At 37.6% G+C, this 27,712-nt stretch overlaps 2 protein-coding genes across 2 annotated transcripts in view; both read left to right on the top strand.

Moving 5' to 3' along the window:
- The window catches only part of acoxl (acyl-CoA oxidase-like), a 145,984-nt gene that overhangs the window by 72,710 nt on the left and 45,562 nt on the right, over window positions 1–27,712 (top strand). The window lies entirely within an intron of this gene.
- Window positions 33–26,792, top strand: bcl2l11 (BCL2 like 11). The gene is made up of 4 exons (XM_067385600.1): window positions 33–350; window positions 1,956–2,233; window positions 6,390–6,523; window positions 21,548–26,792. The coding sequence occupies exons 1-4, from the start codon at window positions 334–336 to the stop codon at window positions 21,662–21,664; spliced, it is 546 nt and encodes a 181-aa protein (XP_067241701.1). The 5' UTR covers window positions 33–333; the 3' UTR covers window positions 21,665–26,792.

Raw genomic sequence — 27,712 nt, 5'->3', positions numbered from 1 at the left:
TTCACTTCAGTAAATAGAGATCAGAACAAGTTGATCTGCGTAGGAGACGCACGAGAGTGAGCCTCGGCGAGGAAGTGCATTTAAGAACCGAGAGAGACAAAAGACACACTCCAAAACAATCCTGTGGACAAGGATCTGACATGACAGCTGCTCTAAGGAAGCACATTCATCGAGAGTTTTAGAGGCATCGATTGTGTGATACTGGAATTGTACTTCTTTCTTTTTTTACAACTTTTTTTTTTTTTTAAATCTGTGGATATTTGAAAATTGACCCTTCGTTTTGTTGTCTTCATCGTTAACATAATGCGCTAACGCGTTTATGCCTCAGCGGATATGTCTGACACGTCCAGGTGAGTTCATACTGGAGTATCGTACAGTATGCCGGCTTTTTAAGGCAACGTTTTTTTGCGCTGTTTTGCATTAAAGGACTATACGCTAATAATATAACATTTTATGGCCGTGATTTAAAACGCCAAAAAATAGTTAAGTAAAATTAGGTTATTAATTTGTTTATTTATCATTATTCTTCGCGTTCTAGCGAAGCAAAACACTTAAGTTGCGCGCGGCGGCGGCGAAGGGAAAAAAAGTTAAACTTCAGAAGCGCGCTATCTGGTCGATTTACGTAGTGTCCAGCTAAACAATGTCGCAAAAACAACAGAAGTTGAGATGTAGTAGAGAAGTCCACTCCCCTCAGAGAACTATCCGTGTTGACATTTAACCAGAGTGAATAATTCAGATGTGTTTTGCAGTGGATAACGATAGGCACCTGTTTTCTTTGCCGTTATCCATTTAAAATAAGTCAAAATATGATGAAACACGCGGTTGTTGTTGAAGCTTTATATTCGATACCCTACATTCGAGAGTAAAATATATATTTATTCGCGCATTACTTTCGAAATAGAACTCGAAATGTTCCCGGCTGGAAGCCATGGCGATTTGGAACGTGCCGTGCAACGCGTTTTGTTTTTTGTTGTTTTGTTTTTTTTTTTAAGATCGTGTAAATCTTGTCGGTCGCACAAGTTCAAGCTATTGTCTGTTTGGCTGAACACTTGGAGGCGTCGACGCGCTCCTATTAATAGGAAACTTTGTTTTGATACGCACGATATTGTTTCGCCGAAATCGCGAAAAATATAAATCGCGAAAAAAACACGTTTGTACAATACTGATTACTTGAATATTGAGCATCGCGACTCGCTGACAAATGAAACTTAAAAAAAAAAAAAACCTTGTACAGTATTCATTACTGTAAGTAAATGCTGACTTTGCAGCTCACTGACAAATGAAATCAAAGAAAGAAATAGCGAAAATCGATGAAATCGCGATCGCATGTTTATAACTGCGCGCCTACTGTACAGACTGTAAGGTAGGTGACTGACAAGTGCAGAGAGAACAAATATAGCGGTAGGTGACACTACAACAGCATGACAGGGCTATTATTTGTGCTATTTTAGCTTGTTTTGTATTTTGTTATAGGCTATTCGTCGCTGTTTTGTCATTGCTTGCTTCGCTGTTTGTACAAAGCCGGCGTGACTGACAATGTTTACAGAGTTAACTCTACAGGGATGTGTTTTCATTTTAAAAAGACAGTCATAATAAACCTCTCTAGACCAGTTTGAAACAAAGAAAGATGAAATGCGTGTACATTCCGCTACAGCGCGAGCTCGAAAGTAGCAACAATTGTGTATTTCAAGCGGTCGCGTCGCGCATTATAGAGTTTTATCCCAAAATGTAGGCTGTTTTGCTATAAGGAAGAAATAGGAAGTTAAAGTGGAGCTCGTTTGTGACGCACTTCGCCGGGTTACTTTAAAGCGTTCGCTGCCAGATGAGTTTCCAAACGCATGTTAATCCCCACGAAAATAGACTGGAAATTCAAGCCCCCTCCTGACAGCAACCCACACAATTCCTCTTCGAAACGCTTGCAAAAGACTGTAACGAGTGTTTTGTTTGTTCTGCAGAGAGCAAACGCTGGCCAATGGCCCGGCCTCGCAGGGAATCGAAGAGAGCACCGGTGGCGGAGGTGTCTCGGGCTCCGAGCACTTCGCCTTCCCTCAGCCGAGCGAAGGGGACCCGTTAAGGGGAGGGATTTCCATGTCGAATAGTCACCAGTCGAGGTCACCGATGTCCCGAACTTTCTCCAGGTCCTCTAGTGGCTATTTTTCCGTCGACAGCGATTCTGTGCCAGGTTCCCCTCTAATGCCTAATATTTCCGAAGCGCAAGATGGTCAAAATGATGGTAAGAGCCCCCTGGCGAAAAAAAGGCACAATTTTGTGGTGTGTAAACACAACACTGACGCGACGAATATAGCGAGCCATCATAACGGTTTTTTCAGTCAGTTGATTAGTCCGTTAGGAATTTGATTATTTCAAATTTTCAGTTTCCCGCCCTGGTGTGACTGAGCTTTATACACGCGCGGTCTTTAATATTTTGACGAAGTTATTAATTATTTATGATTATTGATCATATATGGGGCTTGAAGTTAGAAAAGTCAATTATTACTATGAAATATTATCATTTGAATGCCATCTAAAATAAGACTTTATTCCCAAGGGCAAGGGGCTGTTTGGTTTGGGGCCTGTGGATAGGTAGCCTATACAAATCAGATTTTCTTTATTAGTTCAATTGGTTAAAGCATCATAGAAACTATTTATGTTTGTTAATAAAAGATGGAAGTCTGAATGTGGTGGGTGTAAAGCTTAAGAAAAACCCTTGCAATAAACACTCACAGATATTGTATGTAAAGAAGGTGCGTACAAATATTAATATGGTCACAACTCACTATTTTTGAATTTCATCCATTTAAGTGTTTAACTTGGCTCTCAGTTTTCTACATTAGCACAGTGATAAGCAGTGTTTTGATGCTTGGCAGTGCACTTGTCTTAAGAATCGCTTCCAGAAGCATGTTCTTCTCATTTTGAAGCTGCACATGTCTGCCTGAAGCCAAGTCGGCTAATTTATCTTTGTGACAGCTTCTTTAAAAGGAATAATCTGCATTTCCTTTCTGTTAAGATCATATTTTTCACTGTATTAGGAGGGTGTGTTAGTGTAAATAAGTGAAGTCTATACACTACTGAGTGAAAAAAGGGCCAAATATTTTAATCACAAATCACTGGTCAGGAAATTGCAAGAATTGCACAAATACTGTAGATAAAGTAAGATAGCACATAGGCTTCCCTAGCGTGCAGACAGCTTTTTACAGAGTCAGTGTTGTTGTTCCACTCAGTGTTATTGGCTTCATTAGTAGTTGAAAAATGTCTCCTAGTACTTCTGAGTTTAATGTGAGACCAAAGATGTGCTATAGAGTTCAAATCTGGACTCTAACCAAGGCCAAAACATGGACTTGTTCTTAAGCCACTTCTTGGTTGTCTTTATAACCGCTCTTACTCTAAAAATGCTGGGTTAAAAATGAACAAACCCATCAGTTGGGTTAAATGCTTGACCAATCTGCTGGGCAGTTTTATTTTAACTCAACTATTGTTTAAAAATTACTATACTGCTCGCTTAAAATGAACCCAAAATAGATTGGAAATGAACATTTATTAATATGTTATTAATGTGTAGTTTAATAAATAATAATTAAACAATAATAATCTTTTGATTATTATTGCTGCCTCTAGTAATTATGTGTCTGATTTTTAATTTCCAACCTATTTTAGGTTCATTTTAAACCAGACATATAGTCATTTTTAAACAATAGTTGAGTTAAATAAAACTACCCAGCATGTTGACCCAACCGCTGGGTCAAAACAACCCATTCGCTGCATGGGTTTGTCCATTTTCAACCCAACTTGGGTTGTTTTTAACCCTATGTCTTTTAGAGGGTATGAATTCAGGTTCTTGAAAGAAGAAAAAATTTGAATTAAAATAAGAAATGTCTTGATTTTTAGCATATTTAATGCCTGTTTGTCATCAAACTTCTTCATAAATGTTCATTTCCAACCAATTTTGGGTTCATATTAAGCAAGTAATACTGTAATTTTTAAACAATAGTTAAGTTAAATAAAACTACCCAGCATGTTGACCCAACCGCCGGGTCAAAACAACCCATTCGCTGCATGGGTTTGTCCATTTTCAACCCAACTTGGGTTGTTTTTAACCCTGCGTTTTTTAGAGAATACAACTTCCCCCATTCTGCCAAAAACTTCATTCAGTCTTTGACGTTTTTCTGAGACAGCACTAGTGCATTTGCTTAAATTTTGCTAATTTCCTGACCAATAAATTGTGGTTAAGACAATCTTGGCCCATTATTTTGCCCAGGAGTGTATGTGTTTGTAAGAGGCCTGCTCGGTTCATTCACAACATCTTGCAAACCCAATGCACCTGAGACACATGACCACAGCGTGTGACCCATCTTCTCATAATGCCTCTGATGGAGTGAGCTGATTTGCCTGTTGTCTTCTTGTTTACCTTCACTGTCAGCGAGGCCTCAAGAAGCCAGTCAGAGAATCAGCCTTAGTGCACGCAGTCAAAATAGACTAGCCTGTCTTTTGTGAAGGCTAGACATGAGATCCAACCATCTCTGTTTTCCCTATTGAGAGCCAGGAGATATGAGATGGCGATAATTGTCTTCCTGTAGCCACTCTTAATGGCGAAGAGAAACAACAATAACTTATCAGGACTCTCATCTGTTGCTCGCTCGACAGGAGAGTTCCTCTACCTTGTGTTGGCACAAGGTCTTGAATTTACACTTATGAACTTTGTGCCCTTTTTTATGGACCTCCTGTGGGTCAGACGTGTTATATTCGGTCCAAAGATACATAAAGATGTGTCGATAAACAAAACCAGAACAGAGCATGCCTTCATTCGACCACATTAGATCAAATTTTGTCCTTGTTTGAGAGTAGTAAAGGCACAAGAGAATGAGGTGAAAGTGTTGACTAAAACTTAAAGTGATATTTGAGATATTGTCTGGTTGAACGCGAACAGGTCTAGCGGAGTTGTGAAAGGAAATGAGTATCCAATGGTCCTAATATGATTGAGCATGAGAAATAACAGTCAAACAGCTTCTCGCTTGAGTCATAGCGGGAGATCAATTTGAGTTCAGGCAGAATTTGGGTGATATTAGTGTTTAGCCTCATAATAACCTCAGCTACTGTCTTACCACTGACAGAAGGTGTCGATTTAACACCGTTGGTAAATATTAAATCATGCTAATAGCCGTGGAAAAACCAAACCAGAGGTTGCAGAGGTGGTTGTTTGCATCAGAGGATGCCGTGCAGTGTACAAGAGGAGATGTTTGGCTGCGTTTTCCATGGTGTGGAATTTACTCTATGCTAAGCAATCAGTTCATGAAATTAAGCTTATTTAAGTGACCTTCTGTGCACAGTTCAATTGTGTTTTTGTAATCTTTAATTAAATGTACTTACTTTGAAATTGCATGATGCAAATCATTCCTATTGTATGGCAAATCACTTTAAATACAAAATAAAACATATTCATCTGTGTTAGACCTAGCTTTATTTTGGACATTGTTTTAAGAAAAAAGGGACCTATCATTATTAGTTTTAGTTTTTAAATCATTTTTAAATAATAAAAAAAGTTGGGTTTAAAATGGACAAACCCAGTGATTGGGTTGTTTTAACCCAGCAGTTAGATCAACCTGCTGGGTAGTTTTATGTTACTCAACTATTGTTTAGAAATGACTGTATGTCTGGCTTAAAATTAACTCAAAATAAGTTGGAAATGAAAAATCAGACACGTAATTACTAGAGGCAACAATAATAATCAAAAGTTGAACATTTATTAATAAGCAATTTAACACATGTGTATTATTTAAACTTATTACTAAATGTTCATTTCCTCCATTTTGGGTTAATTTTAAGCAAGCAATACAGTAATTTTTAATCAATAATTGAGTTAAGTAAAACTACCCAGCAGGTTGATCAAACATTTAACCCAACCACTGGGTTAAAACAACCCATTTGCTGGGTTTGACCATTTTCAACCCAGCTTGGGTTGTTTTTAACCCAGCATTTTTTAGAGGGTATGAATTCAGGTTCTTGAAAGAAGAAAAAAAATTGAATTCAAATAAGAAATGTCTTGATTTTTAGATGTTTATAGCATTTTGTCTTTAAACTTCTTCATAAATGTTCATTTCCAACCAATTTTGGGTTCATTTTAACCCAGCCATATAGTATTTTTTAAACAATAGTTGAGTTAAGTAAAACTACCCAGCAGGTTGGTCAAACATTTAACCCAATCACTGGGTTCGTCCATTTTCAACTCAACTTGGGTTGATTTTAACCCTGCATTTTTTAGTGTACATATAAAAATTGAGAATATTGAATATCAATTTTTGTTCATATATATTGCCCATCCCTTTCATTTAAGGTTTGAATGAGCTCTGGTATTGTTAGAGTGTCTTAAACTCGACTTTCGTTGTCTTTCTCAGAGGTATGGTTCGCCGGACATAGCCACCAGCACGCGCAGATGGCAGCACCTGTTGGAGCCATGCGGCCAGAGATGGCAGTCGCTCGGGAGCTGCGGCGCATCGGAGACGAGTTCAACCGCCTGTACTGTCATGGGGTGAGTACCATTTAGGTGATAGTGTGACACCATAGGATCAAGCGACGATGATGAAATATTTTCACTCGCTAGAGCAACAGCTGTCCAGGGGAGCCGGTTTGAGTTTGCGTTTGGAAGCCGCCCCCTCTCATATCAGAGTTTCAATCAGGTGTTGCTGAGAGGAGCGCGCATACGAAAGCGGTATCACAAGTCTCTGCAGGTCAGGGCCTTAATGAGGGAAATGTTTACTCCACCGCTGTAAAGGGAGCTTTACTTTAATAACTTCTATTTCTTAATGTTGCATCACTCCAGCACCAGTCAAGGTTCTTCGTAGAGGATCAAGGGTGATGTGGTGTTCACACTTTGTCTTTTTTTGATGTCATTGGGTTTCTGCGGGCCTTAATTTGCCCTTACACAAATTAAAGCCTTAAAAAGGTCTTAAATCAGAGCAGAATGTCGTAAATTCATAGTCATGGCATAAAATGTTGCTGTTTTCAATACAAATATCTAAACTTCTTTGATGCATTTACTGGAAACACTTTATTTTAGGGTTCAATTCTCACTTTAGTTGCTAGTTGTTTATTAGTACTTATAAAGCACATATTAATGCCTTATTCTGCATGACTACATCCCTTAATCCTACCCCATACCTACATTTAAACGCTACAAAAACTACCTTAATAAGCAGTAAATTAGTTAATTGAGGCAAAAGTTGTAGTTAATAGTGAATACATGTTCTCTGTTACCCATTTACTTTGCAAATGTAAAATGAAGTCTTGAAATGAAGTGAGTTTATGCTTAAAACAAGAACAAATATCTGATTTTTCTGAGCCCATTGGCAAATATTTGTTCTTGTTTTAATCATGAACTCAAGATTTCATATCTTATGTCATTTTGCATCTCCAGTAAATGCATCTTGATTTAAGAATCTTTAGACAATTACACTGGAAAACAAGACACAAAGACTGACGAAGAACAGCACTTTTTTTGCAGAAAGTACCATAAAAGATATGTGCATATTCTATCTAGTGGTATTCAAGCTCCTTTTTTTGTAAAATGAATTAAAATGCAGTAGATATCTGTTCGAAGTTGTATTTTCAAACTATTGCTAATACAAATCCTAGATATTTACATTTAGAGAACAGATTGATATATAAGTGCTCTTTACTTGGTCTTAAAAAGCAGTAACCAAAACTAAAACCAAAGCAGTCTCATTAGACATGCAGTGTGATGTCACACTGCTCAGGCCACGCCCACTGCCTCTGATTGACATTCCTGCATTACCATAGTTTCCGCCCTCAGCGAGTTGTACCGCCATTTTCTCCGCACTCGAGGAGCAGTAGCGTCAACAATGTCTTTTAAGCAATCCTGGTGTTCTGTTGTTGGATTAATATAAATATAAATATTGTTGATAATGCAAGGGAGAGAGAGAGTTTATTCGCCCTTTGTTTTTATTCAGCTCTTACAGTGATATTCCAGACACTTCAACCTTTGTGTGATGTACAATAAACTTCATCAGTAAAGTTTTGTCTATCATTCAGACGTGGTCCGCTACAACAGACTTTCAGTGCGTGAGATTGTCCTGTTTTGTTGTTGTCGTTACACAGCTCACACAAAAGTCACCTTCAAATTAAGTAGCTTTCTGTTGGTCAGCGTGGCGATTTTGGATGACCAAATTGAACATGAGTAAAATCTGCATGGGGAACTCTTTCACGCTCACGCAAAACTCTCAAAAGCACAGATTCCTGTTGAAATTCGGCACACGAAAAAATTGCAAACAGTTTCCTTGTTTACTATGCATTGATGAGCAATTAATACATTTGCTGAGGTAATATAGATAAGGCCTTGTTAGATATGACATTAAAGTTTATACAGTGCTGACTCATGTTACGATGTTATAGGTCGTGTTATGCATTCCTTATGCAAATATAGGCGCGCTAGTACAGAATGTCCACCTTTGATTATCTATATGAACATGCAAACACGTTTTCTCTGTTTGGTGACGTTACTGCTTCTGATAAGATTGTGTTTTTGTAGGGGATAAATCTGAGATAATTGATACCTCCGTTGGAGAGTTATTGCCTTTCACCTCTTTGACTCCAATACAGCGTCATACTTCCTGTTTGGGCAGCCGTCCAGTTGGACAAGGTTCTGTCTGGTAGTATTTGTGTTTATTATGTTGAGTCAGACCTTATGCTCTCAACTTGGCTTGTTGAAACTTCTTTGAGGATATTAAGTTGGCATGAGTAGCTTCTCGTAGTCGAGTTTTGATTGAGGCCGTCTCTGTGAGCTCAGTATGCAAAGAGAACCTTATCTACCCCGGCTATCACTGTGTGATTATTGCTGCGTAAAATTACCTTAGTCATTGTTAAGTGAGCGAGAGCTCTTGAAAGATATACCTGTAGGCAAGAGTCCAGACATGCTCATAAACAGCTCAACGCCACATTTATTAGTGGTGTTTGTTAAGGCAACAGTAACTATTTATTGCTCATACTTTGGGTTTCATTTGAACAAAAGTCTAACAATAAGCTTTAGCTGTTTAGAGGTATGCAACAACACCCACTTTTTTATACACTATACCATTCAAATGTTTGGGGTTGGTACTTTTTTTTTTTTTTAAAGGCGTTGTTGATTTGATTTCAATGTTCAAATGCTCAAAGTTCAATGCAAAGGGAGATATTTTCTTTTACAGAAGTTGCTTTTCTTAGGACTACAACAAACGGCTGGTAGGAACTACAACGAGCTTCACTTGAAGTCCAGAGCTATCTCATGTCGTCAGAGAGATAGAGGCCTGTTCTTATAGAATGCAGAATGACTCATTTACTGTAAACAAGTGCACTTGATTCATAAGTGCGGGAGTGATTCATTGTTGCTGGATTTGTCATGTTTGCCTGGCTCTCCAGACACACCCTGTTGCCTTATCAGGTTGTCGAACCCTAGAAGGCCCTTTATCAAAAAAGGAGGTTCTAGGCTTGAAAAAAATTATTTTGCAAACAATTAATTTTGGCTGAAAAAGAACAACCCAAATTGGGTTGAAAATGGATAACCCCAGCGATTTTTGTTGTTTTGACCCAGTGGTTGGGTTAAATGTTAGCCCAACATGCTGGGTAGTTTTATTTAACTCAACTATTGTTTAAAAATGACTGTATGGTCTGGCTTAAAATGAGCCCAAAATAGACTGGAAATTAAAAATCAGACACATAATTACTAAACTCTAAAAAATGCTGGGTTAAAACAACCCAAGTTGGGTTGAAAATGGACAAACTCAGTAGTTGGGTTAAATGTTTTATTTAACCCAACTTTTGTTTAAAAATTACTATCTTGCTTGCTTAAAATGAACTTAAAATATGTTGGGAAAAATTAACATTTATTAATATGTTTAATAAAGGAACATTATTTAATGAATAATAATTCATTAAAACAATAAATATTTATTAAATTGCTTAATAATAAATGTTCACCTTTTGATTATTATTGTTGCCTCTAGTAATTATGTGTCGGATTTTTTAATTTCCAACATATTTTGGGTTCATTTTAAGCCAGACATAGTCATTTTTGAATAAAACTACCCAGCACGTTAGGCAAACATTTAACCCAACCGCTGGGTCAAAACAACCCATTTTCAACCCAGTTTGGGTTGTTTTTAACCCAACATTTTTTTAGAGAGTATGAATTCAGGTTCTTAAAAGAAGAAAAAAATGAATCAATAAGAAATGTCTTGATTTTTAGTTGTTTACAGCACATTTAATGCTTGTTTGTCTTATTTTAAAGCATTTTAAGTCCTCTTGAGGTTGCCTTGGAAGTACAGCAGGTGATGATTTTGGCAATTTTGGATGTTAAAAGAATGTCAAACTCTTGAAGCAAAGTATTAAAGGGTCATTCGCATGTGAGATGCATTTAATGAATCACAACAAGCAGTCCTAACATTACAGGACCATGTGCGTGACAACAGAGTTTCAGAAGACTCAGGAGGAGCAGAATTCATCCCAACCCCCCCTACAACCGCCCACTTCTGTTTAAGACTCACACTAATAGCCCTGGTGGAGTTTCTAATAGGCCGAGGGGTCATCTGAAAAGAGAGAAGAAAAAAGAGGGAGGGTTGCATGGCAGAGCTGTATGTGTCTGGGACAGCTCAGCTTCATTATGTTTACCCTGCGGTTGAGCTCTGGGCTCTAATTATGCAGCGGGTCAGTCTCTTCAGCGCCATAGAGACGCACTCGGGCCTAGCGAGAGCCGCTCACAGTCAGGGTCAGAGAGGAACCGGCCTGCCAGCACTCTAAATGGAGGGGTTGGACACGACGCTTTTGTTTATTTCTCCTCTCATGTGTCTGTGATGTCACTTCAGGAGTTTGTTTTGATGCTCCTGTGTGTTTGTTTGTGTATTTAGAGCGTTTTTGTTTGACCTCTATACAGCGGATTTTGGAATGACTGCAGTATTTCCATATTCTGAAACTTTAGATTCAAGGAAATTGCAGGGTCATTGATTATGATTTCACTTTTTTAACTTTAGTTAGTGTGTAATGTTGCTGTTTGATCATAAACAACATCTACAAAGTTACGACTCGCAAAGTTCAATGCAAAGGGAGATATTTTCTTTTATAGAAATTGCTTTTTAAGGACTACAACGAGCTTCTTTCTGGGTTTGTGACCTCATAAACAATCAAATTTACATAAACCCCGCCCCTGAGAACACACAACAAAGGGGGCGGGGCCATGTCAGGCTGCTTTAGAGAAGAGGAAGAGTTGTTGTAGTCGAGTGTTGTTGTCATGCCGTCATTTTACACCAAACGAGGATCAATTCAACACAAAAGATGAACATGACGGCACATGCTAGTGGATGAGTTGAATCAACTCCACAGCAACTACATCAATTTATCCACTAACCATTCAGAAACGTCTAAAAGTTGTAACTTCTTCCTGAGTCTCTCCATCAGTGTTGACTCCGGTTTGAACAATGTAAGGCTGAACACTTTCCTCATTTTGGCTGCGTGAGATTCTCCAGCTTTGTTGTTGTTGAGCTGTTAAAGCTCCGCCCTCTTCTGGAAAGCGGAGCTCATTTGCATTTAAACAGGAATATGTCTCCCTCGTCTACTTGTGATCAAAATGCATCTTAATACCAAGTGTAAACAGCCCATGGAGTTATATAAGTTGTATTAATTTAATTTTACAGGTCTTGTCAATCACTTTGAAAAGTAATATCACACCTTTTCTATTCAAGAAGTACGATTTGAGGTCTAATACTATCTGTTAGGACTTTATTCAAATCTAGGTATGAGGAATATTAATAATGATGCACGCCACTAATAAAAAATAAATTAAGAAAACGTGAGCAATCAAAGCTCTTTTGGCATTCGTGTTTATTAAATGCAACGGCGCAAGAAACCCGTATGAGCGTTCCTCTCATAATCAGAAACTTCAGCTGGGATTTGTTGGAGAGCCTATAATTGTCCTCGATGTGCAGTGTTATAAAGTCAGTTTCCAGATCGCTCCCTCTCCTCAGCACTTCTCCAGCGTTGGCTCTCGGTTCACCAGCATCGATTGAGGAGTGCTGGTGTGACATGCTAGCACTCTGTTAGTAAGCACCGCTCTAATGCAGAGCAGATGTCTGGCCACAGAGCGCGCTTGTTGTTCCAGCCCTGCTAATGTCTGCATCTCGCCCTGCAAAATCGCACATGACGGACCTTTGTCAGCTCTTTGCATCAATGCTCTTTTGTTGCAGGCCTCTTCCCTGGAGAAATGGAACAGTCTAGTGCATTGTAGCTGATGAAGTTTCTATTGAGTCATGCGGCTACCTCTCAGGAGATGATTGCATGCGTTTATGTCCGAGCATGCTGCAAACTTACTGTCTCCCTGAGGGTTCTTGCTGTTTGAGTGACTACCAGTAAGTCAGAACCTCGAACGTCCCTCATGAAATGAATCATTGTAGAGGTAAAAAAAGCCTGCTCACACCAAGGTCTTAAAGAGTTAGTTCACACAAAAATGAAAGTTATCTCATGATTTACTCACCCTCAAGCCATTCTAGGTGTATATGACTATCTTCTTTCAGATGGGCACAATCAGAGATATATTTAAAAATATTCTGGCTCTTCCGAGCTTTATAAGGGGAGTGAATGTGGGGCGAGATTTTGAAGCCAAAACAAAATGCACCATAAATATAATTCATATGACTCCAGGGGGTTAATAAAGACCTTCTGAAGTGAAGCGATGGGTTTTTGTAAGAAAAATATCCATATTTAAAACTTAACTATAATAACTAGCTTCCAGCAGACGGCCGTACGCATCGATTTGCAATGGAAGAGTAACTCTTGAATCAATGCATGATGTAATGATGAACGCAGAAGCTCAGAGGATAGAGCAAAACAAAACACCAAATTAGAAGTCTAAAACGAGAAGTTTTACAGAGAAATGTCAGGATTTCGATATAAGAGAAGAGGAGCTTGAGTTTGTTACCCAGCCTTATTTGTTTGAACCAAGCAGTATGCATGCGGTCGTCTGTCGGAAGCTAGTTATTTTACTTTATAAAGTTTTAAATATGGATATTTTTCTTCCCAAAACTCATCACTTCTCTTCAGAAGGTCTTTATTAACCCCCTGGATTATATTTATGATGGATGGATGCATTTTTTTTGGGCTTCAAAATCTCGCCCCCATTCACTCCCATTATAAAGCTTGGAAGAGCCAGAATATTTTTTATATTTTATATATCTTTGATTGTGTTCGTTTGAAAGAAGATAGTAATATACACCTAGGATGGCTTGAGGGTGAGTAAATCATGGGATAATTTTTATTTTTGTGTGAACTTAACCCCTTAAATTCGGCATGAACAAAAGTTGAGATAATCTTTTCTATTGTGACGCATATTTGAGTGAAACGACTTCTCAAACAAGAACAAATGTAGGGCGGAGCTTGATTTTGTCTGTGGGGAGTTGATTGTATAGTTGTGGTTTGCTATTGGTTGATCTCATGTGAGTGACAGGTTGCCCCGCCCCTTTTTCCAAGCCAAGCTTTCCAAGCCAATCATAATCCACCTGATTTTAAAGAGCTCGAGCATTTAAAGCAGCAGACGATAAAACTGCAGTGCAACAGAACGCTAATATAGTTATAGTTATTGTTATAGTTATCGTTGTTGGGGGTACTGACATCATATTTAATTAGATGAGGATGAAAAATATTGTGCAAATGTTGTTTTCCAGAGTTTTATTTTTTAATTTACCACCAAAGTACACTTTTTTGGATGCAAATTATATGCAATTTTTAGAAATTCGGATGATGTAAAATCACTTTGAATTATTGTGCCCTGAGGAATCAATCACAATAAGACCAGGAAGATGCATTTTTATATGATTTTTATCATAAAATTTGGTAACATTTTGCAATTAACATTGTTAATTAACATTAACAATAGGGATGCACCAATATGAACATTTTGGCCGATACCGATAACCGATAATTCTTTATATTTTAAAACTGATATATTGGCCGATATATAAAAAGTTTTTATATAATTTTTGAGAGCCTGATTATAAAAACAAAAGCCATGTCCCAAACACACAATTATAATGTTCTCAAAATCATAATTTTATGTAGCTTATATGACAGACTTGCGTTGTAGGTTGCACTGTATTTTCCTTTCTGAAGTGATTTTCAATCATATTTCAAGCAATTCAAAACCATCATGGTGAACAGTGCACATCTGAAGCAAATAATACATTATTTATCGGCTTTAATACATTGGCCAAATTTTCTTATCAAGCCGATAATGACATTAAAAATGAACATATATCAGCCGATACCGATATGGTGGCCGATATATCGTGCATTCTTAATTAACAATGAGAAATACATTTGTTGCAGTGTTTATTAATCTTTGTTAAAGTTAGTTAATAAAAATACATTGTTAGTTCATGTTATCTCAGGTCAATACAGAAAGAAGTTTGATTTTAAAGATATAATAGTAAATGTTGAAATTAACATGAACTAAGATCAAATAAATGCTGTTCATGTTGTTAACAAATGGAACCTTATTGTAAAGTTTTAATTAGATATTATTAAATATTGTCATTGGTGTGATTGATTCTGCATCTGTTTACACTTTTCCCTATTGTTTTTATTGCATATGCTGATTTTCTAAATATATATATCCCATCATACTACTTGACAGTAAAACTGCAGGCTGACATGCAGCTAATTTGTTGTAGTTTCTTTGTTCTCCATGTTTTTCTGTTTCGTGAGTTTGTCACATGCTATTCCTCCACGTAAACTGAAAGCACATGCGTTTGTGTTGTATTACACTCGTTTTTATAGCAGCCCAGCCATCTGTGAGTGTATTAGCAGCTCGCTACAGTCTGTGAGGATTGTTTTGCTGCGCTCTGGCTTTGTCGAGTTGTGGCAGCTCTGTTTTTCTTGCATGTGGTCACTGGGTTTATTGCCACGCCAGACTCCTTTGTCCCTGCGAGATGAGTCAAGGATGCCACTCTTTTACTCTCGTATGGTCTCCCTGTTCGCCCACTACAGATAGCAGACTAGATAAACACCATCTTTTGTGTCATTAAAGCTAACGGTGATGAATTGATCCCAGATGGAGGAGACGAGCGCTGATCTGTGTCGACTCGAACCAGGTTGAAATAGTAAATAAGTCTGTGTTTTTCTGCAGCGGCGCATAAGCTAATTGTGCTTGATTAGAGGGATGCGCCCCTGTCATTTTACTCGATCTTCAGTGTCACGCTGGTTTTGAAGACGCACTCACCACATCACAACCAAGTGCCTTTTTCGTGACCCGCTCATGTTATGCATGCAAAACTGCTCTTTCATAACAACACATGAACGGTTATGTAAACTAGTGATAGAGCAATAAACGTGGTGGTATTTGGCTATTTTAAGATAATCATATCCTCCGATATCTGTGTCCAATTAACCCTTTCACACTTAAGTTTGTAGTGTTCTAGCCATTGGTGTGAGATTTTAGGTGTTATTTTAGAACACATCACTGTGTTGTTTCCATTTTGACACATCAAGCTTGTCACAACAAACAACATACTTTGGGTTAGTTTTAAGTGAGCAATATAATAATGTTTAAACAATAGTTGGGTTAAATAAAACTACCCAGCAGGTTGGGCAAACATTTAACCCAACTGCTGGGTTAAAACAACCCAATTGCTGGGTTTGTCCACATTTAACCTAGCTTGGGTTGTTTTTAACCCAGACAGTGTGCACAGTGTGTATCTGATTTGAATAAAACATATTGTCAAATTATGTTTGAAAGGATCATTATTGCCACTTCCATCAACATTAGTATTTTACAAATACTAACACTAGTACATACACTCTAAAAAATGCTGGATTAAAGAAACCCAAGTTGGGTTGAAAATGGACAAACCCAGCAATTTGAACCAGTGGTTGGGTTAAATGTTTTATTTAACTCAACTATTGTTTAAAAATTACAGTATTGCTTACTTAAAATGAACCAAAAGTATGCTGGAAATTAACATTTATTAATATGTTTCATAAATTAACATGTATTAATATTAATTAATAATAATTAAACAATAATCATTTATTAAATTGTTTATTAATAAATGTCTGATTTTTAACATATTTGGGGTTCATTTTAAGCCAGACATATAGTAATTTTTAAACAATAGTTGAGTTAAATAAAACTACCCAGCAGGTTGGTCAATCATTTAACCCCTGGGTCAGGACAACCCAATTGCTGGGTTTGTCCACATTTAACCCAACTGCTGGGGTTGTCCACTGTTAACCCAATGCTTGGTCAAAACAACCCACTCACTGGGTTTGTCCACATTTAACTCCATTCATTGAGTTTGACCACATTTAACCCAACAGCTGGGTTTGTTCAAATTTAACCCAACCGCTGGGTCAAAACAAGCCTCTCACTGGGTTTGTCCACATTTAACCCAACTGCTGGGTCAAAAAACCCAATTGCTGGGTTATTTCAAGTTTAACCCAACCGCTGGGCTAAAACAACCCAATCACTAGGTTTGTCGAAATTTAACCCAACCGCTGGGTCAAAACAACCTACTCACTGGGTTTTTCCACATTAAACCCAAACACGGGGTCAAAACACCCCAATCACTGGGTTTGTCCAAGTTTAACCCAACCACTGGGCTAAAATAACCCACTCACTGGATTTGTCCACATTTAACCCAACTGCTGAGGTTGTCCACTGTTAACCCAACGCTTGGTCAAAACAACCCACTCACTGGGTTTGTCCACATTTAACTCCATTCATTGAGTTTGACCACATTTAACCCAACCGCTGGGTCAAAACAACCCAGTCACTGGGTTGAATTTTAATGTCTGAAAAATAAACTTTGTTGTTTAAAACTGAACAATTTAGACACGTCTGAGTCTGGTTTTGCACCAGCCGAAGTGTGAATGCTGATTTTAATTTAGCGGTCGATCATGTGACGCACTGAACATTCTAATCACGCTGGTGTGATTTTACGTGTCTAATGCTGCATTCACACCGAACGCATCTGGGCGTCAAATTCGCGTCAGACGCTAGTTGGACGCTTGAACATTTTGAAGTTAAACGCCTTAGACGCGCATCAAATTCGCTCTATTCGTGCATCTAAACAAAGTGTGTTCAGACGAGAATTCGCGTCATGCGAGGGGCTTCCAACTCTTTCTGCACAGATCCTCTGAATAAACACATCATCTCGTCAGTTGGAAAGCAGTAGTGGCAATTTAACTCGGTTATTCCGGCCGGCTTTTGCTAGCTAGCAGGTAGGCTAGTATCAATGTCTAAACCAGATTGTCCAATTTCTTCGCTTAATCTCTTCCAGTCAAGGTCCTTTTTATTCCTGTCCTGATAAAAATATGATGACACATCATAGAGCTCAGGGTGGCCACACACAGCGACTGTTATCTTTGCTCTGGTCTCCACCGCTGAACACGTCATAAACACGTTACTACCAAAACAGAGTCCCTGATTGGTTAACGCGCCGGGAATTTTCGCCTAAGTTAAGATTTTTCAACACGGTGCGTCAGACGCTCAATTCGCGCATCAGACACGTCAGGCGCGTGAACGCTCAATTCGCGCCGCAGGACGTCTAGACGCACGTTTACATTGACTTAACATGTAAATCAGACGCCCCAGACGTGTTCGGTGTGAACGCAGCATAAGGGTTAATAGAAGCATTAAATCACCCTCCAAATTTTAAAATGGAAAGTTGTAACTCTGAATTCTGATTGGTTGATTCAGTAATATGTCATTTTTGAGTGTCAAGTAAGTGCTTTTATTGATACATTTGAAAATGCATCCTTTTCCCCACATTTGGCCTTCCATCCAGTGTTTTCATCCCATTTTAGTTGAGCTTTTTAAAGATATTCTTCCAAGCGGATACAAATGAAACCGGAGGTATTCGAAAATACAAACAGTAAGTGGTGAGATATTTTGCTAATAAAATGACGTGCCAGAAGAACAGCGTTAGAACTTTATGTCTGGTATCTCAGTGAGTTTTAAATATATTTTATGTATGCACAGTAAGATGATTTAAGCGCTTTCCAATGTTTCAGCACTTGGACAGAGAGCTTTTGAAACAAAAAATGTATCCAGATTAATGTAGATGGATTGTAGCTCGGCTTCTTTCAGCTAGTATGCATGTTAATCGCACTACAGCTGTGCGCTTGATATGCACAACTTATATTGTGCAACGACAGCTCTACTCTCTTTATCGACAATGGGCATTAAGAAAACCCTTATCAGAAAGCGTAGTGTTTCAGATTAAAATTCTTTCAGATTTAATATGCGGTACAGCTTCCTCTCTGAAATGCCCCTTCAACTAGCTTCAACTGAACTCAGTGACCTCAGGAGTTGTTTTGTTGTGGAAGTCATTGAATCGCAGTGATACATGGTTTAGCATTGAGTCACGCTCAAGTTGAACGTCATGTGAAAATATGCAGCATTTGAAACGAGCATTTCTCTTTGAAGTACATTGAGTTTGAGCTCCACAGTCACACTGACTCATGATTCTCTTGTATAACCACACACACATAGACACAGAGTGAAATCTCCCTCCATTTCAGTCCACTTCCTCCTCACCTGTTTCCTCTGGCTGAATACACAATCCCTCCTTGGGCACGTTGTGATTTTTGGCAGGGCTTTTACTGAATTAAAAGGTGTTTTTTTTAGTCTTTGCATTTGTTTGTAAAGAAAGTGTTTTATGACAGGGTCTGATTTAAACCACATGCTGCAGGTTGATTGTATTCATAAACACACACCTGCCTTGATCCAGCGGCTTAATGTATGCGTGTGCGATAGTGAATCTCATGAAACCTGTCAAAAACATGTCACGGGTCATATTTCATCACAAAACCAGAAGGAATAATATTATGCATAAATATTAACAGTTATTTATTAATAATAAAGCACTTAACTCCCATTACTGTAAATGTTGTTGTATAAATATAATAAAAATAAATAGGGATGCACTGATGTGTAAATTTTGGCCGATACCGATAACCGATAATTCTTTAAATTTGAAAGCCGATAAACGATATATTGGCCTATAAATCTAAATCATAATTTTTGTATAATTTTTGAAAGCCCAATTACAAAAACAGAAGTCTCACTATTAAAAGCCATGTCACAAACACACAATTATAAAGTTCTCATTATCATATTATGTAGCTTATATTACAGACTTGCACTTACTGTATTTCCCTTTTTGAAATAATTTTCAATCATATTTCAAGCAATTCAAAACCATCATAGTGAACAGTGCACATATTTATCGGCTTTAATATATCGGCCAAAGTTTCTTATCGGGCCAAAAACGACATTAAAAATGAACAATAATATCGGCCGATACCGATATTGATCTCTATTGTGCATCTCTAAAAATAAATATATAAAATATTTAAAGTAATATTAGGGATGTACAATATATCGGCCACCATATCGGTATTGGTTGATATGTGTTCATATTTTAATATCATTATCGGCCCGATAAGAAAATTTGGCCGATATAAAGAATTATCGCTTCTCGGTATCGGACATGACTTTTAATGGTGAGACTTTTGTTTTTGTAATCAGGCTCTCAAAAAGTTATATAAAAATGTTGATTTTAATTTATGGGCCAATATATCGGTTATCAGCTTTCAAATATAAAGAATTATCGGTTATCGGTATCAGCCAATCGGTGCATCCCTTAATAATATTAAGATATTAATAAAATTTGTTAGTTTATATTAATATTAAATGCATTATATATATGATTTATATAATTGAATATGTTAATGTATACATTTTTTTTAAATTTGTATTTAAATCACTCTGTGAATTCTTTCTTATTGTACATATTATTGTATTTAGAACACAATTTATTTTAAATTTTTTCAATATTATATAAATAATTTAAGTTTAATAATTATAATACAAATAATATAATACAGTATTTATACAAATAATTTACTTATTTGGAATGTTTTTCTTTGGGATTATGGGGTGAAATATGACGGACATTCTCCCAGCCTGTTGATTGTTGCCATCTCAGAGTATGGGTCTGTAGATTCTTATCCTGGAGGTGAGGGGGACGCCCAGGCCTGCTGTTTTTCATCCTTTTTTCATTCTCTACAGGAAAGGCTTTTTTCTCGTCTTTTTTTCTGGCTTGTAGAGTGTGTTTCCTCACGAGTTCCTGCCAGTCTCCTGGGGGAAATGCCCCTGCTGCTTATCGCAGTCATTCAGCACGCTGGCTGAACGCAAGCGCAGAGCTGCAGGCCAAAAAGAGGCCACCTGGTTCAGGTCGACCGCTGCCAAATCTCACAGACACGGAGCTCACCGGATAACCTGGCAGCTGCTAGTTCCTGTATTGCATTTGTTGTAGATCTCACCACTGTAAAGATACTGTAAATCCCTCAAAGCATCAAGGTCTCAACATGGTATTTTATGTGTCAACATGGTGCACAGTGTCACGGTATAAGCTGAAGGACTTACCTGGGCGGCTCTTAACTGTAAAGATTAGCAGATATGAGTCAGAACGATTTCAACATGTGTGTACGTGCACTAATATGCATGTGTCTGTAACTATACGTTGGGCACGGGTCAGTTAGTCAGGTAAACGGTGAGCATTTAGATCTAAATTCAACCCCTTTAGCATTTACCAAATGTGTTGAATTTACAGGATAGATGCACCATTAAGAGTTAGTATACTGTGCTTCCAGCATGCTAAAACCTAAATTTAGAGTTGCATCTGTAAATCTGTGCCATTTAAGCAACATCAAAGCACCAACAAATGCAATAGAGTGCTACAGTTTCCAACCCAGTTTGCTTCACCCTGGTTTTCTCGACAAAAACCCAATAGGATTTTTCCATTGGCTTTTGGATTGTTGCAGAAAATAAGCTCTTTGATTTTTACACGTGTTGCTCTTTACAATTGAGCAACTTTTATTAATTTTTAAGGATTAGTTCATGTTAGAATTAAAATTTCCTGATAGTTTACTCAGCCCCATGTCATCCAAGATGCTCATGTCTTTCTTTCTTCAGTTGAAAAGAAATGAAGGTTTCTGAGGAAAACATTCCAGGATTTTTCTCCATATAGTGGACTTCACTGGGGTTCAACGGGTTGAAGGTCCAAATGTCAGTTTCAGTGCAGCTTCAAAGAGCTCTACATGATCCCAGACGAGGAATAAGAGTCTTATCTAGAGAAACCATCTGCCATTTTTTGCACCGCAGTGCAAGAACAAGCATTTGTGGTTAAAAAGTATAGAATTTTTTTTATTATTTTTTATTATTTTTTTTCTAGAAAATGTCCGATGGTTTCTCTAGATAAGACTCTTATTCCTCGTCTGGGATCATGTAGAGCTCTTTGAAGCTGCACTGAAACTGACATTTTGACCTTCTGGAATGTTTTCCTCAAAAGCCTTCATTTCTTTTCCACTGAAGAAAGAAAGACATGAACATTTTGGATGACATGGGGGATGAGTAAATTATAAGATAATAGATTTGCAATTTGTCTCTTTGTGAAAACATGTATTACACCTCTGATTCTCACTTAAATGCCTTGTTTCTCTTTCATCCTAACAGGCTGGTCCAGGCGGGAACAACGCGGCCCAGCTGCACGCTCCCAACGAACATCCCATCGTCGTGTGGGTGAATGACGTGATTGCACGTCTAGTACAGTTTTTCCTGCGAAGAAGATGATTGACACATTGAATGCCCAGCAGACGTGTAGCAAACATGTAGCATCCTCCTCTCTTGACTGTATATTTGTACATAAATAAGGGAAAACAGCAGTGCTGCTCATCCGCAACCTCTCCGGGTTTCGGCGTACAGTTTTGGACCTGTCGGGATGTGTGCAGATCTGGACGGATATATTGATTGGGAACCCTCGGCCATCCATAGACTGACTCACAGCAGAGTTTCCTGCGTTCACATGGAAAGCTGAGCCATTAGATGCTGTGTTGACGTGAAAATTGTGGAGGTTTTCGTTGCACCGTATGATCCCCATGCGGAGTGTGGAAACCGTGCCTTCTTCATTGCCTGTTTGCCCTTGACATGCCTCTCCTTTCTTGTCTTCACCTATCTGTCTTTTTTCTTCATGGCTTTTATATTTATTTTCCACTGTATTTAATTTGTACATCTTGTGTATAATTTCATGAACGTGGACGTTAGTCGGTCAAGCGATGACATTATTGGTTCTGCCTGTCCCTCGCGTGTTTTTATTGGCTCCAAGTTTGCACTTGCGTTTGGTTTGTGTAGTCTATACAGATTGGATGAAATATAACAATCCCATGACAGAAAATGAAGTTGATTTGAGACCAAAAACATCAACAATATACAGAGATTTTACCTGTTCTTTCAAAAACTGTTTGCATGGTGAATGAACTTTCACCAGTCTTTCATTGGCTTCTGAGTTGGAAATACAAGCCAAATAATGAAAGGCCTTTTCACATGACTCATGTCAACATCTCACAAAAAACTGAACTCTTAAAAAGCTTGAACGCAGGTCAAGCATTGTAACTTTGGGGACATTATAAAATGTAAAACTAGTACAAAGCACTAGTATAAGTTGTAATTTGGCTGCCAAGTAAAAATGACAAAGAAAAATAATGAATATTTTCCAAGAGATCGCAACCTTAAAGTGCGGCTACATTTACCGTTGCTCTACAAAATTACGCAGGCAAAATCCAGTCATTTCAATACATGTTCGGGAGTTTCGTGTGATAGCGGAAAACCTGTGCAGATTTCATTCATGTTCAAGTTAGTCATGCAAATTCTCTGCTTCGACTGACAGAAAGCTGCTTGGTCTGAAAGTGACTTCTCTGTAAGCAACACTATTAACAATAGACAATAAACCTTTTTTGCCTGCAAAATTTTGCTAATGTAACCGCACCTATAGAGTTATACCTGTTGATATGTCCTTACAGAGCTCAGCACATGACATGTAGGAAAAAAAATCCCTCGATATTCTAAATTGTGCACACAATTTACAATTTTGTTTCTTCGATTTGCAAAATTGTGCACATGATTTAGTATTTCATTCCCACGATTGGCTAAATTGTGCGTGCAATTTACTATTTCATTCCTACAATTTGCTAAATTGTGTGCACGATTTACTATTTCATTCCCACGATTTGCTAAATTCTGTGCACGATTTACTATTTAATTCCCGCGATTTGCTAAATTCTGTGCACCATTTTCTATTTAATTCCCGCGATTTGCTAAATTCTGTGCACCATTTTCTATTTAATTCCCGCGATTTGCTAAATTCTGTGCACCATTTTCTATTTAATTCCCGCGATTTGCTAAATTCTGTGCACGATTTACTAATTAATTCCCGCGATTTGCTAAATTCTGTGCACGATTTACTATTTCATTCCCACGATTTGCTAAATTCTGTGCACAATTTACTATTTCATTCCCACGATTTGCTAAATTCTGTGCACGATTTACTATTTAATTCCCGCGATTTGCTAAATTGTGTGCACGATTTTCTATTTAATTCCCGCGATTTGCTAAATTGTGTGCACGATTTACTTCCTGCGATTTGCTAAATTGTGTGCACGATTTTCTAGTTAATTCCCGCGATTTGCTAAATTCTGTGCACGATTTACTATTTCATTCCCACGATTTGCTAAATTCTGTGCACGATTTAATATTTAATTCCCGCGATTTGCTAAATTCTGTGCACGATTTTCTATTTAATTCCCGCGATTTGCTAAATTCTGTGCACGATTTACTATTTAATTCCCGCGATTTGCTAAATTCTGTGCACGATTTACTATTTCATTCCCACGATTTGCTAAATTCTGTGCACGATTTACTATTTCATTCCCGCGATTTGCTAAATTCTGTGCACGATTTACTATTTAATTCCCGCGATTTGCTAAATTCTGTGCACGATTTACTATTTAATTCCCGCGATTTGCTAAATTCTGTGCACGATTTACTATTTAATTCCCGCGATTTGCTAAATTCTGTGCACGATTTAATATTTAATTCCCGCGATTTGCTAAATTGTGTGCACGATTTTCTATTTAATTCCCGCGATTTGCTAAATTGTGTGCACGATTTACTTCCTGCGATTTGCTAAATTGTGTGCACGATTTTCTAGTTAATTCCCGCGATTTGCTAAATTCTGTGCACGATTTACTATTTCATTCCCACGATTTGCTAAATTCTGTGCACGATTTACTATTTCATTCCCACGATTTGCTAAATTCTGTGCACGATTTACTATTTAATTCCCGCGATTTGCTAAATTCTGTGCACCATTTTCTATTTAATTCCCGCGATTTGCTAAATTCTGTGCACGATTTACTAATTAATTCCCGCGATTTGCTAAATTCTGTGCACGATTTACTATTTCATTCCCACGATTTGCTAAATTCTGTGCACAATTTACTATTTCATTCCCACGATTTGCTAAATTCTGTGCACGATTTACTATTTAATTCCCGCGATTTGCTAAATTGTGTGCACGATTTTCTATTTAATTCCCGCGATTTGCTAAATTGTGTGCACGATTTACTTCCTGCGATTTGCTAAATTGTGTGCACGATTTTCTAGTTAATTCCCGCGATTTGCTAAATTCTGTGCACGATTTACTATTTCATTCCCACGATTTGCTAAATTCTGTGCACGATTTAATATTTAATTCCCGCGATTTGCTAAATTCTGTGCACGATTTTCTATTTAATTCCCGCGATTTGCTAAATTCTGTGCACGATTTACTATTTAATTCCCGCGATTTGCTAAATTCTGTGCACGATTTACTATTTCATTCCCACGATTTGCTAAATTCTGTGCACGATTTACTATTTAATTCCCGCGATTTGCTAAATTCTGTGCACGATTTACTATTTAATTCCCGCGATTTGCTAAATTCTGTGCACGATTTACTATTTAATTCCCGCGATTTGCTAAATTCTGTGCACGATTTAATATTTAATTCCCGCGATTTGCTAAATTGTGTGCACGATTTTCTATTTAATTCCCGCGATTTGCTAAATTGTGTGCACGATTTACTTCCTGCGATTTGCTAAATTGTGTGCACGATTTTCTAGTTAATTCCCGCGATTTGCTAAATTCTGTGCACGATTTACTATTTCATTCCCACGATTTGCTAAATTCTGTGCACGATTTAATATTTAATTCCCGCGATTTGCTAAATTCTGTGCACGATTTACTTCCTGCGATTTGCTAAATTGTGTGCACGATTTACTTTTTTTTTCTTGCATGTCATGTGTGGGGCTCCATAGTCCTTACCAATAATGAAACATTCAAATTTCAAATAATTTCCGCTCTCATCATCTCGTGTCATATACAACACAACATACTGAGCAGTGAATATTCGTTTTACTTGTCATTTTCCGATTATAGGCTCAAATGCACGTCAAACCTCTTGTTTACTTTCACTTTATTCCTCTTCGCCAGTGCTTTGTCTGCAATGCTTTTCATGCAAAGTTAAGTGTGGCATTGTTTAGAGTCATGTGAAAAGGTCTTACGAACACCTTCAGGTACTAGAACAGTATATGAATTATTTTTTGTAAGTGAATACCAGTAAAAATTAATCACATTGGACAGGCACAGGTAGTGAGTATGTGTAACTAATATGGACGTCTTTGTTATTTTAACATCATAAATATTCAACATTTGGTATTTCGGTTTGTTTGATCCTTGTTTGATCTTTATTAGAGATGGGAAATGAGAGCATAAGTGAAATTTTAATGATTCCATTAATGTTCCAACAGATTGTGCTTATGCCTAGTTTTGTGAATCTAGTTTAGGTCAAGGGGTTTTATGTGGATTTTATCATTTAGTTAGTTGCTGTTGGAAACAGCTTTATCCCAAAGTGATCATACATGTGAAAAAACCTGCAATAAAGTGCCTTGCTCAATAGAGCAGGTTTTTTTTTTTTTTTTATTACACCAAACTTGGGAATGAATTTGCAACCCTTATAGTTAACTGCCCTTGTCCACTAGTAGTGCACACTGTTCAACACCAGCCTTACCCCCCTTCTAACAAACTGGCTTGACTAATTGACCTTTAACCAGCCTCAGGGACTAAGGGAAATACGCCTGTGTAGATTTCTTGAACAAACCAGTCTTCCATCTTTACTTCGGTGTATTGGTTCTCTTCCTGGCTTTGCTTTTATCACCATTGTCCCAGTATTCCAGTAAACAATGCACAAGGCTCAGGACGAGTCGTCAAGTATGTTGGTTTAATACTGTGTTTTATAATTGCAAAGAATTGAGTAAATATGAACTGATGTGTTGACTACCTACCTTGAATGGTATTGCTGAAAGTTTAAGAAGTAAATATATAAGATCCGTCGGTTAGAGATTCCACGTGTGGAAGACGCATGGCCCTGTGTTATCATATGCATTTGTTTGTATGTCGGTTTTATAGATTCTCTTTGCCAAAATGACAATTGTCTACCGTTCCAGGTTTACCACTCAAACCAAAGACCTCGTTTTTCAATGCTACTGGCATTGTGCGTTGTGTCATGCTCCATGTTTTCGTTCTCTGCCTTTGCTGAAGGACTCTAGCAGCTTACCCTTTGATTCCAGAACAAACCTTTTTTTCTGAGGGAAATCCATGAATTTCAGGCCAACCTGTGTATTTCCCACTGGACCTCTGACTGAGTCTTTTCAGTCCTGTTGCACTGAACACCCGCATCACCCGATCTGACGCCACCCAGGACCCAGTACATTTGTAGCACAATGACAATTTTTGTTTTTGTTTGTTTTGTCTGTTAAATGCATCTTTTTGTATTTTGCACTGAACTTTCTATGTGCTAATTTGTGCAATACTGCTGTAAATAAAAGCCGCTTTTTTCAACTTTCTAAATACAGACTCAGTCTTTTTTAAAGGGATGATTGATTATGATTTTCAACTTTATTTAGTGTGTGATGTTGCTGTCTGATCATAAACAACATCTGCAAAGTTACGCGCTCAAAAGTTCAATGCAAAGGGAGATATTTTCTTTTACAGAAATCACTTTTTAAGGACTACAACAAACGGCTGGTAGCGACTACAACGAGCTTCTTCACGGGTTGGTGACATAACTTACCCTACAATTTACATAAAACCATTTACATAAATTTTGGCTGCGTGAGATTCTCCAGCTTTGTTGTTGTTGAGCTGTTAAAGCTCCGCCCTCTTCTGGAAAGGGGGCGGGAGCAGCAGCTCATTTGCATTTAAAGGGACACACACAAAAACGGCGTGTTTTTGCTCACACCCAAATAGGGGCAAATTTGACAAGCTATAATAAATGATCTGTGGGGGATTTTGAGCTGAAACTTCACACACATTCTGGGGATCTTATATTACATTTTGTGAAAGCGGCATTAAAGGTCCCCTTTAATAAGCATCAATTTTATTTTAAAGTATTTTATTGATGCCCTGCAAGAAATATAGATGGATCAACATTAAACGTAAATCACAGGGAGAGAAAATAAGGTCATTTTAGAACAAACTAAAATGAATCCATTATAAACATGCAAGAAACTGAAATTTTCCATACACTTCTTGCAGAGCAAAATAAGTAGATAAATACACTTTAAATGAAATGGAAAATTAAGTCAGTAATGCTATGATAAATGAATCTGTATGTACATGAATAAACAGATCTAGAATACTGTAAAGAAAAAACATATAACTTTAGTATTAAAACACAGACAATATAAGGTGATTCCTTATTTAAAACAAAAACTGCATTTTTCATTATATATAGACAACATTTGA

This window comes from Chanodichthys erythropterus, chromosome 5 (genome assembly GCF_024489055.1).
Source record: "Chanodichthys erythropterus isolate Z2021 chromosome 5, ASM2448905v1, whole genome shotgun sequence".
NCBI classification, from domain to species: Eukaryota; Metazoa; Chordata; class Actinopteri; order Cypriniformes; family Xenocyprididae; genus Chanodichthys; species Chanodichthys erythropterus.
This window is presented reverse-complemented; position numbering and strand designations above follow the sequence as displayed.

What these genes read in the sequence shown, in the direction of transcription:
- bcl2l11 (XM_067385600.1), top strand. An exon ending in GCAAGATGGTCAAAATGATG is followed by an intron (nt 2,234 to 6,389) that starts GTAAGAGCCCCC and finishes TGTCTTTCTCAG; the next exon opens with AGGTATGGTTCGCCGGACAT. An exon ending in ACCGCCTGTACTGTCATGGG is followed by an intron (nt 6,524 to 21,547) that starts GTGAGTACCATT and finishes TCATCCTAACAG; the next exon opens with GCTGGTCCAGGCGGGAACAA.